General features: G+C 47.8%; 1 protein-coding gene across 7 annotated transcripts in view; it reads right to left on the bottom strand.

Moving 5' to 3' along the window:
• Window positions 1–12181, bottom strand: part of SH3KBP1 (SH3 domain containing kinase binding protein 1) — a 321649-nt gene that overhangs the window by 42573 nt on the left and 266895 nt on the right. For all 7 annotated transcript variants that reach the window (XM_019755429.3, XM_074323349.2, XM_019755427.3 and 4 more), the window contains 2 exons: window positions 11652–11732; window positions 8865–9024 (listed from right to left, as the gene is read on the bottom strand). In XM_019755429.3, the coding sequence (XP_019610988.3) occupies window positions 8865–9024; window positions 11652–11732 (241 nt within the window). The remainder of the gene's footprint in view (window positions 1–8864; window positions 9025–11651; window positions 11733–12181) is intronic.

A 12181-nucleotide genomic window follows, 5' to 3' on the forward strand; every position in this document is an offset into this window, starting at 1 on the left:
TGTGAAGATCCTGGAGAAACGACTTGAGTTCCCTTGTCTCTTTCTTGCTCCAACTCTGCAACCATGTTTTATCACCTTCAACTAATGTAAAACCACCATTTCCTATCATTCACCTCCCTTGTCCTGGTGCAGTCATGCCCCAAGGGTGTGAGGCCAACAGAAGCGAGCACTTCTTTCCTGGCTTTCCTGCTTTCCTGGCTGCCCGCTCATACCACCTCAGACTTAGGCTCTGACTACTAAAACTGGGTGCAGGTTACCCAGCTCAAGGTCCCATTTTATTTGGGACAAGGGTCCTATGCTCCAAGGGCAGGAGTGCTGTGCCCAAGGCCACGCAGCTAATTGGTGGCAGAGCTGAAACTGGATGGAAGCTTTCTGCCACCCAGTCCTATCTTTGCCCACCACACTTGGGATGACAATCATCAAAATGAGCATTCACGTGCACGTGACTGATGCTTCTACAGATTTGTTTCTCTCGCAAATAAACAGCTACAGGAGAGCTCCATCTATCTGTGAAGGTAGCAAACGTGAAGTCGTCCTTCAGAAGTGCTCTGCATTGGGACGTTACTGCCCAGGGAGGTTGAACCCTTCCATCAGGAAAGGACAAAATTGTAGCAGCAGTAAGCCGAGTTTCCTTCACTCATCAGCAGGAAGGAGGGCAGGGGGAGCCTCCCTCCCCTTTCCCAGAAATGCGGAGCCAAAGGCCCTGCTGGTATCTGTGGAGTCCCTACATACCCACCTGGTGGCCAAAAATGTCTCAGGAATCACAGGTACTTTTTGTCTGTGAACTTTCCATTGAAATGCGGGACACCCTGAGCCAGGCCACAGGCACAAGGAGCGGGTACCAGAGTGGTTTTCCTGGCAGCTCTCCTTGCACTGCGTCCTTGTTTGGATGAGCACAAACAAGCTTGGCTATTTATAGTTGGTGAAGACACGCTGGAAGGTGATATGACATTGCCCACACAATTCCCCTCCAAATTTCTGTTCTTTGTGCAGACTCTGCAAGTGTGTAGGGAAACGGGCCTCATTCCAGAGCCCATCCCGGGCACAGCAGACCCACAACCCCAAAAGGCAAAAGATGATGACATTTGCAGCCCTCGTCTGCAAACCCACCGTTGGGCATCTCAGAGGGGCAAGGGGCTTTAAAGATGCCCGGAGGAGGAGGCATTCATCATCTTGCAACTCTGAGAAAAGTTTGTGAGGTGCCACTTGGAAGGAGAATGTTTAAAGAAATAGCTTGTGGAAAAAGCACTGTATGAACGAATTATCCCTATGCCTGCGTGAGGTACCACTACCTCCTACTGTTTCCTTGCCTTATTCTGGCCATCGCTGTAGGAAACTCAACGTGTCTCAGTCTGGACTGGGGCTTAACCCTGTCACTACTGTTGGTTCTCGCTTCAGGGAATAAAATTCATTGTAGGTGTGAGTGGAAAAAAGTAAAGAGAGAAGGTTATATATACAAATGAAACGAAATCAGCAAATAATGCAGACATCCCTGCAATGTGACAAGGTATTTTTCCCTGTGCCCTATTGGGATTCCTGTGCCCCACAAACCAACTATGCTCCCTCCGTCCTGGCTCCCCTGACTCTCTCGCTGCCTCTGGGGGAGGCTGCTCAAGCTTCCACCCACTAGAGACCTGCTGTGCTATCGGAGGGGGAGTTCACGTTTCCTCACCCCCTCCCTCAGAGCTACTGAGCAAGACCTGCTTGCCACCACGTGGCACCCCCCACCCCCACCCCCACACCAAGTTCACCCATTGAGCTCTCTCAAGGGAGGAAAAGAAGCATGCATGGATTCGCTGATTGCCTCTCCAATGCCCTGCAGGAGGTCAGGGGCCGGAGGTGTACTGGCTTGTTTAAATACGCATACCTGGGCGAAGTAGGCCTCACTCGGCCATTTTCAGAGACTAAAACTGAGACGTGGGGAGGTACACACCTCGCCCAAAGTCACAGGGTGAATAAGTAGTGGGGTTTTGACCCGCTGTGCCTGGCTTCAAATCAGTGGGTGGACGGGAACCATGTCTGGCCTGGTTACCAAAGTTAACTGCTACCTAGAACAGAGCCTGGCCAAGTGTACGTGCTTCAATACCTGAAGGGAATGAATGACCACACACACACACACACATGCACGGCTCCCATCACTGAACCCATATCTACACACCAATTTTTCAGGTTTTTTCCATAACCAAGCTTCTCACAAGAGTCTACACATGTATGACTGCCTACCCATTCTCTCTTCAACTCACCCCAAGTCTGTATCTTGACCCCAAACCCTTGTACAGAAACCACACGACTGGGATCACCAAGGGCCAACTAGTGACCAAAGCCCGTGGGCGCCCTTCAGTCTGTCCTGGTGCTCACGATGGCAGCGGTCACAGCATGGTCAGCTAACCAGTAGTGACAGCTCTGGGAGCTTGCTAGAAATGCAAATTCTCAGGCCTTAAGCCAACCGTACTGAATTAGAAACTTGGGGGAGCAGCAATCTAAGTTTTAGTAAGTCCCCAGGTAATTTCAGTGCACACTCAACTGTGAGGCAGCGCAATTGCTCTACATTTCCTTCTTCTAGCTTCCACAACACCACACTCCACCTACCCTTTCTAACGGCTCCACCCTATAAATAACGATTTCCCCCACTGTTGTTTTTACTCTTGCCTCTTCTCCATAGTCTCCTGGAATGATTATAGCTATTTCATGCTTGAAACTGCCATCTATGAGCCAACAACACCCATCTCTGTACTTTCTACCCAGGACCTCTCTCCTGAATTCTCCAAAGACATGTCCTGGTCCCGACTTGTAGAAAGGCAGGGAAACATTCAAACATCACACAATGCATCACTAGGGCTTTTGAAAAGACATTTGGAATACTTGAGTAATCCAAACTTCAAACGATGGCCTCATCACCCAAGTGTACATTTTACCCGCTTACTTAGGGATGTTCATGCACTCTAGCTAGGTTTCTCTTCTTCTTTTTTTGATTAATTGATTGGTTTATACCTAATAAGAGTAGAGGTCTTTTTTTTTGAGACTTTTTAATGAGAGTTTATTTGAGCCAAGCTGATGACATGCTATGAATCGAGCTCTCAAATGCTCTCAAAGAGGTCTTTTTTATAATGTTTTCTTTTGGTGGGCACGGGGGTCTTTTTTTTAATGCTTTCTTTTGGTGGGCACAGGGGGGCCAGATGCATCCCAGAGCCATCAGGACCTGGAAGCTTGTTTCCTGCTAAATTGTAACCCCAGGGGCTGGAGCAGCAGGGATGTCTGTGTAAATCTAAAGAAAAATTAACTTCCACGTGGGTAGGGTGGTCTCAAGAGAGACATCTGCCCTTCCCTAAGCACTTAGTTGATGTTTGGCATCTAAATGTTTCCTTAATCTTTGCCTCAAGCTAAAATGTCTCAGAGCTTAACAGTCACTTATCTTCCAGTGTTTCTCTGAAATCCAGGGCTCTATCTTCATTACAGGTAAAAATTCTGCAACTCCAGGCCCTTCCCCCCTGGATCCTGTGCTCCAGCGCTCAGTATAGACTCCAGCCCTTAGAAAAGCTACCTGAGCCTATGACGGCCATGTGGGCAATCCATCCCAATGCCAGCCGCTCCTTCAGACCTACTCCACCTCTGAACTTGGGAGCACCAACCTCCCCTTTCGGACCAGTGTCTCCGGTATTTCTGGCCGTGGACTTCTCCCACTCCATTCTCGCTCGCCTCACCTCCTCCTTACACCTTTTGGCTTCACTTCCTTCCCCTCCATCCCAGACCCCCGTCTATCACTCAAGGGCCCTAGACACCAGCCCCACCCACCCCCAACCTGCCAGTCACTGACCCCCTCCATTGGGGAGCAGGGGCTGCTCCCTGCTGTAGCAGACAAGGGGCAAAGCTTGTCCTCTCCAGCTTCCTCGCTCTTTGGGAAGAAAAATAAAAAATATTACAACTTGGGATGTTTGGGAAATTAACAAACCTGTTCTGGTCTAGCCAACCTGCTTCTACCTCTTTCCCTGCCGGGTTTATTTCCTTTTGAAGGCACACGCCTGCTCTGCCCCTCAGGTTTGGCTTGCTGCCTCCCACTGCACAACTTTACTAGAGCTCAGGGCAGCCTGCTTCTCTCCAGCATTTCCTTGCATGTTTCTCTTTTTAATTTTGGACTCTCCTCACAAGTTTTAGGACTTCTTCTCACAGAGGTTTCTGAACATGTATTTATTAAATAGATAACACACATTATCAGACACAGTACATCACATGTTCATGTGTGTATACCACACACATGCACACACAAAGGTTTAGGTATATTCTGTCATTTGAAATATATTTATGATCAAATATCAAAACAAGTGAGTAGGCGCCATACTTTTGAGCCTCCATTTTTTCAAGTGTAAAAGTAGGGTAGACACAATGCTCTTTGCACTATCGCCACCTTAGTTACATGGATGGACAAGACGAGCAGATGCTGTCCGTGTGCATTGTGACATAATAACTGCAGTGTCCCCAAGGCACAGACTTCCAAAGGAGGCACTTATGGCCTAGCGGAGTCTCCTATTAGCATTCAATTTTTACATCAACTCTGATATGAAATGTGTTTTTGAAAAAGTGTTTTTCTCCTATTAAAATACTTTCTAGAAATTGAAAGAACATGCTTACCAGTGGGTAAGTATGTTAATGCCGTGCTTCCACTTGCTCAGAATGAACACACAAGTGCGCACTGGTATCCTTCCAGCTCCCCTAGACGTGATTCCTGAAAACTGACCTGTGATGCCCGAGTTCCACTGTTACTAAGATCCGGAACAGGCCTTTGCACATAGTAGTCCCTCAATATATTTTTGATAAGGAAACATATCTAAAAATAACTCCCCTCTTCTTAAACTTCTGCATTCTTTTTTCCTAAAAGATGCCAGTTCCTGCTTAAATAGAAAGAAGTCAGTCTCTTCTGGAAGCCACATTTGGCAGTGAGCTTTCTCGCTGGTGAGAGGAAGCTCGAGCCCAGACACTGCAGCTGGAGCAGCAATGCCTGGTTCCCAACAAGAATAGCCATGACATAGGTCCATGTGTCCAACTGTCCGGTCATCTATCTGTCCATCTGCCCATCCAGTCGGGTAAATCCTGGCAATGATTTGGGTTCACACAGCAGACAATACCCTTTCTCCAGAGGACCACTAACACAGAACTGCTTCAAGGACGTTCACATTCCTACCTCAACTAATTTGGCAGAACTAAACAAGTTCATAAACCACGATACGAGTTGGTTGTCCAAGGTAACTGAAATATGAAGTGCATGAAGTACTGAGAATCAATCAGCCTTTCTTTGATTCTCTTTAAAAACGTTTATGTTGAAATCCACGGCACACTAGGTAACTTAGAGCATAACACACACATGCTGCAGAGCTTGCACTGAGGCTGGGCCGGGTAACAGGAGAGGCTAAAGTGAACAAAATGTAAGCACTGGCACCTCCCCACTTTTAGGAACCATGACATTCAAGTAGGGTGTTAAATGAGCCACTACCATATGCTCAACCCCAAAAAGCATGTGGAAATGACAAAACATACTCTTGATCTGCTTGAAATGTGGCAAAGGAGTCCGGGGGTGTGAGCATCCCAAGTGGCACAGCATGGGGCCCCGCACTAGGCTAAACATGGGGTGCTAGGCATTTGGAGGAGAGAGAATTCGTGACAGATAAGGGAAGGCTTCCAGAAGAAGGGCGAGCTAACTGGGCTCTGAAGTTGGGGAGCATGAGAGGTGCATGAGAGGCAGCCAGGGAAGGAGGGGTCACTGTCAATAACTTGGGAGCGTCTAGACCAGGGGTTTGCACAGGGTGGACCTAGGCCAATAGCAGTGGCATCGCCTGGGAGTGTGTTAGAATGTGAATTCCCGGGCCCACCCCAGACCCACCAAGTCAGCCACCGTGATGGTGGGGCCCAGCGATCTGTTGGAACAAGTTCTCCAGGTGCACATGTGCAAACAGCCTGATGCGAGCTCAGTTCAGACACTGTCCTCCCTTCAACTGGCTAAGCCAGTGGCTAAGACGGGTACTGGTTCCCTGAATGTTCCCAGCCTTGCCTGGGTCTGCCGCTTCTTAGGACTGTCAGGAAGGAAGCCCAGAGCTTTCCTCCCCCTCGCCCCTCTCTGCAAACCAGTGCCCTAGGCAGCCACAGGGGGCTGCTCAGATGACACCGTGCATAGTGTGAAGAACAGTTACATTTCCCACTGGCTTCTGGACAAACCCCCCTCATGCATCCTCCTCGGTGGCCCATACTTCTAATGGACAACTGGATGTTGGGAGGACTGGAGGCAGAGAAGAGCCAAGCAGAGGCAGGAGGTAAATGGGGCCTCTATGAACCCAGAGGGTCGGCAGTTAGCATTCACTTCCCCCTTGTGCACAGGTCGTTTCGATGGCTCGAAAAGCCTGCACCTATCCCTTCATGAGACCGCTGAGAACAGCTTTGGAAAGCAAAGAAGCCAATGGAATTGCACTTCTCTTTGGATCCGATCTTAGCGCAGCAGGAATACTGTGGAAATTGTTACTGACTTAATCGAAATGTCTGTTCTGCCTCGCAGACTAACGGAATTTGGCAGAATGTGGCTTCTGTGCTCCTTTCACCCAACACAAAGTGATGTGCCACCTTGCTGCTGCATTCTCCGTTTGTGTAGCTCATATTCTCTACAGAAGCACTCAGGCAGGTTATATAACCTTTTTCATCTGAAGTGCTGGCCTCTAGGCCAACCGTGCTACTGAAGTGGCCCTTGCTAAGGTCATCAGGGCTGTCAAAATGGTCCCATTGTGCACATGCGCAAACAGCCTTCTACTATCAGTCAACAGAAGAGGGCACAGCACACAGGGGCCTGACCAACTTAACAGTGGCAATGGTCCCGTTAGCTTCCACAGGGGCCGTCATACGGGGGCAGCTGTTTGGACCTTGGGGGATGCCTGCAGAATAACACAGGTGAACCAGCTGTTCCTCCAATGGCCTTACACACACCTTAGATAACTGCAGCCATGTGCTCAGCTGAGCAGCCGGCCTCCGACGCACGGGCTTCTGTGTATACACCATGGCTGGCTGAGATTGTGACATCTCTCAACCCTCACGTGGTTACCCGCCTCTATATTTGGGCAGAGATGTGTTGTTGTTGCAGGAGGTATGAAAAGGAAATGAGTCATGCTATAACATGGATGAACCTTGGGGATATCAGGCTAAGTGAAAAAAGCCAGTCACAAAAAGACAAATGCTGTAGGATTCCACTTATATGAAGTATCCAGAGTAGTCATACTCATAGACACAGAAAGAATGGTTGTTGTCAGTGGCTGGAGGGAGGGGGAGTGGGGAGTTATCATTCAAGGGGTACAGGTTTGCAAGATGAAAAGAGTTCTATGGTGGATGGTGACAATGGTTGCACAATGTGAATGTACTCAGTCATTGAACTGACTTACAAATAGTAACAATGGTAAATTTTGTTATGTGTATTTTATCACAATATTAAAATCTTTTCTAAAAAGTAAATGAGTTATTTTTGCTTTACTGCAGTATACCCAATCTGATATGCAGTAATAAAAAATGACAATGAGGTGGCCGGATGGCTCAGCTGGTTAGAGCGCGAGCTCTGAACAGCAAGGTTGCCGGTTCAATTCCCACATGGGATGGTGGGCTGCGCCCCCTGCAACTAAAGATTGAAAACGGCAACTGGACTTGGAGCTGAGCTGCACCCTCCACAACTAGATTGAAGGACAACGACTTGGAGGTGATGGGCCCTGGAGAAACACACTGTTCCCCAATATTCCCCAATAAAATTTTTAAAAAATGACAATGAAAGTAATGTTGATTAACAGGCACGGGGCTACATTCTTAGGAAATACCTCCTTTTAGGCACATTCCATTATCATTCTCAATTCACAGATGGAGAAAGTGAGGTGCGAGGGGCAGTGATTTGCCGACGCTTGTACTCCTCCTATGAGACGGGGTAAGACACAAGCCGGGAAGCCCACCCAACTTTCACACCAGGACACTGAAGCCCCATGAGACTCTCACCAGGCAAACTTAGCTCAAAAGAACAAAACTCTGGTGAGTGACAGTGTGTTGACAGGTACACGCAAAGGTATCCAGGCCACCAACTTGTTCTGGTGTATTACACCAACATGTACAATATGCATGTAATAGTAGAAAATTCTGGCAATGAACTTGTGGAGAGAACACATTTCCTTGCTCTGTGGTCGGCAGCTTGGATCTGGAAGGAACCATGCCCAACTCTGATCCACATTCCTAACACGAGTCCAGCCAGCCAGGGAACAAATTTGAGTTCTGCCATGCACATCTTGGGATGCAAGCCCGAACAAAGCATGCCCCTTGCCTGTGAGGGTCTCATAGTTCAGAGATACGTACACTAAGACAATATCCTGGGTTCCACAACAGGGCTGTGCAGTCAAGGCAGAGGGAGCCTGTGGGCATGGGAGGAGGCACCCACAGAGCAGGGAGAAGTCAGGGGTGGAGCTGCCAGGGAGACATGTGCACCTGATACCAGCAAGACTCCAGGGGAGGAAGGTTGGCGAGGCACCCACATTGCCAGTCTGAAGGGCAGCTGGCCTTGCTCTAATGAAGCGCAGGGAAAATCCCTGCCTGGGAGTGGGGCCTAGATCCTGGGTACCTGATCCTGATCTGCTAATTCTGAAACCCACGCTGCCCCTGCCAGCCTTGCACCCACTTCTCCCCTGAGCACTGGAGCAAGGACAGAAGTGGCAGAGTCCTCAGACAGCTTTGCTAGAGGGTGAAAGGACAGCTTTATCCCACCCTCCCCCGGCCAACCAGCCACACTCGAGGCCCCTCTCCGATGCCCCACAGCTACCCTTTTCCCACCCCTGTGCATGTCCCCAGTGGTGAGAGCAGAGCAGTACCTGGTGTGTGTCAGGGGCCCCACTGGTCGTTCAGGCCGCCTCGGGGGCAGTGCGCCGGGTCTGCTGAGAGAATTGGTCTTGGGCGGCCGTGGCTTTTTTGGCGGTATGGCAGGAACAGAAGGCTTCTGTAAATCCAGTTTTGGCTCTCTCTCTGGTCTTTCTTTAAGTCATCGTTTAAAAAAGCATAAAGAAGACAGGGAGACCTAGTGTAAGTGAGAGTGCTTAGGTGCAGATTGCTTATTTCCTGCTTTAAAAAATTACCGATGCCATGTGCGAAGATGAACCTGAACATTGAAGAGCATCTCTTACCCTTTGCCAAGTTATGGAGCCGCAGCCCACTCTTTGTTTTTTGCTCATGCTGGTCCCTCTGCCTGGAGGGCCTTTCCAGCCACTGACCACCCTTGGCAAAGTCCTGTTCACCGTTCATCAGGCCTACTTATCAGGCCTGGATGAAACATGACACCATCACGTTCCCTTCTCAACAGCTGGACCCATCCGCAAAGACAGACTGACTTCCTCACCTGAGCACAAAGGGCAGCCCTGTATGAACGGGCTCACTTGAATACTTTCTGGGTGTCTGCATGCTTGGGACAGGCTGGAGGCTGTCAGCCCTAAGGGCAGGGACCACGTCTGGTCATGTCTCTAGAACAGTGTATGGTGCCGGGCACATAGCAGGTACTCAGTAAATAGTTGATGTGTTTGGTTGACCTACAGGACGTGCTGGGTGTGGGGAGGAAAGAGGCCTGACGTCTCTCAGGTCGGCTTGTGGAAAGGGCCATAAGCCAATAAAGGGAGAGCATTTCAGGGAACAACTAGATCTGGATTCTTTTTGTACAGTTTAAATTTAAAAGGTAGACTGGGGCTTCACAAGTATTTGGTTTCCAAGGGTTTTTGGAGTCAGAGCTATTAAAATGAAGTTAAAGCCAGATCTGGTGGCCGAAATGGACAGCGTTCAGTGACAGCTTCATTTTTTTCTGTCCCAGTTAGCCTTGCCCTGTTCATGGTGTAAAAAGCAGGCATCCACATTCTTCTTTATAAAGACAGAACTTCTGAGAGCTGCCCACTGGAAGACAAGCAGGTTCCCTGTACTCACCTGTAGCTGGAACTCCAAACACATTTTACTTACAAACACAAAGTCATATCGTTTGGGTGCCCGGGCCAATTGGCAAAGGTTTCAAAAGCCCATCAACTATTGTGTAGTTATCACGGTGCTCATCCTCACAATACTTTGGTGGGGGAATGTGCTCCGTCCAGGAATGCTAGGAACTCATTTGCTGGGACATGAAGAGCAGAGGAAGGAGGGCTCAGCTAAAATGCAAAGGAGGGGAGATTCCTCCTTCTGGAAGGAATGGGAGCTCCAGCAGCCCGCAGAACTAATGGGAGAGGGGGTTCGTGCCCACATAACTGGGAGGCCAAGTCTCAGAGTGGGGCTGGCTTCCTGGCTTCTCTGTTGCTTTTGACTAGGGCTTCTGCCTTCCTGACTCACTGTGGCACAGAACAAGGGATCATGGGAGGGGAAGGAACCACAATTGTGTGGCCACTTGGCCAGTCAACTAGGGTGGTTGTTCACACATAAGCCGAGTCCATATGTTAGCATGGAACAGAGCAGGAAGTGAACTCATCATGGAGCCTGGCTATTAACCAGACACTAGCCATGTGTCTTCCAGGAGGACAGGGGGTGGTGTTTGGTTATGTCACAACACACACTGTTATCAGAGAGCTATTCACATGGTGACACAGTCAATGACTATTTGATCTGTGACACAGACATGGCCTTCACAACAAGATGCCACAACTCAAGTTTTAACTGTTTACTATGAAACAAAGAGGTATAACTTCTTAAAAGCTCACAATGTTGGTAAAACTTTTGGCAGGCTAATATAAAATATTAGATTTCACGATAAAATTTCATGAGGCCACCCAGGAGAACCTCCAAATAATTACATTCATTAATTCAGCATTTCTCTTATGACTTACAAATAACTGCTTTTTAAAAATGGAATGTGCCCTGCTTCCTGTTCATAATAATAACATAGCACTTTCCCCATAAAATGTGTGATCAATCAAATCTTAGACACCTAATAAAATGAGTCCTCCCACAGCATGAAGACTTCTTTGTGAGAGATGCTCAGCACAGTAGGAGTCAAACACATTCATAAAAATCACTGTGTGAGACACGGGTTAAGCTACTTCCCTGCAAATGACCACCTTCAGGGGACTCAGACACTGAGCTGCTTCTTCCAGTGTTACGCTGCTTCTCCTCTCCCAGAATTTTTTTAAAATTAAAGTTTATTGGGGTGACAATTGTTAGTAAAGTTACACAGATTTCAGGTGTACAATTCTGTAATACATCATCTATAAATCCCATTGTGTGTTCACCACCCAGAGTCAGTTCTCCTTCCATCACCATATATTTGAATCCCAGAATTCTTCACCAAGGACATGTGTCTATAGCCGGCGTCAAAGGCCCAGCAGTGACAGAGGACAGGATGCTGCTGGTGTGGGGAAGGCAGTGATGGCAGGAAGATTGCGATGGAAGAGCCCCAACATGTTAAGTGACTGGGCTAGTTGTTTTTCATTTGATGAGAAATTCTGCCCTGAAGAAGTGCCACATAACCCTCTCTCCTATTTCCTTAAAAATGGGATATTTAAAAGCCATCAAAACAAAACCATAATCACCATATTCCAAAGAAAAAGCACATTCTGTAGGTAATCCGGACTAGCCCTGTGACAGACAGCTTCGTCTCTTGCTGCTCTAGAACTGTCAATGAAGACTTGATTTCATACCTTTTTCTTCTGTTCTGTTTGGAAGCGTTTCTGGTCTTTCAGGAGGTATCTTTTTAATTTCATGTTTTCTCTCAGTGGTACCTAGAGGGGAAAGAATAACAGTGGTAAGAAAATGTTTTCTCTATTTGTTTATTCATACAGCATTTTAAATATTTATTAGGTACAGCAAAATCAATAGATTTTTTTCCCTGAGTGCTGGTGTACTTTGTCAAGCTGCTTAGAAACAGAGCAGAAGCCATTTCTGGCCTGTATCATTAAGCTTGCCTGCCTATACATCCTTAATTTATAAGAATACCACTAATATTTTCTGATATTTAAATCTGACTTCCTTAGGCATCAAATTAGCCCCAGGAAATTACTGGGTGGGGGAGGGAAATGTGTATAAATAAATCAACAAGTCAATCTTCAACATATGCAAATAAGGGGTCCCTAGATATTGTGCTCTGCAAGTAAAAAGGAATTTCACAGGGACCTGGATTCCATTTTGCAGCAGTGTTACAATATGGCTTCAAATGGTTTGCTACCCCTCC

This window comes from Rhinolophus sinicus, chromosome 18, assembly GCF_057876585.1.
Source record: "Rhinolophus sinicus isolate RSI-liver-muscle chromosome 18, RSI-T2T, whole genome shotgun sequence".
In the NCBI taxonomy this organism is placed as follows: Eukaryota; Metazoa; Chordata; class Mammalia; order Chiroptera; family Rhinolophidae; genus Rhinolophus; species Rhinolophus sinicus.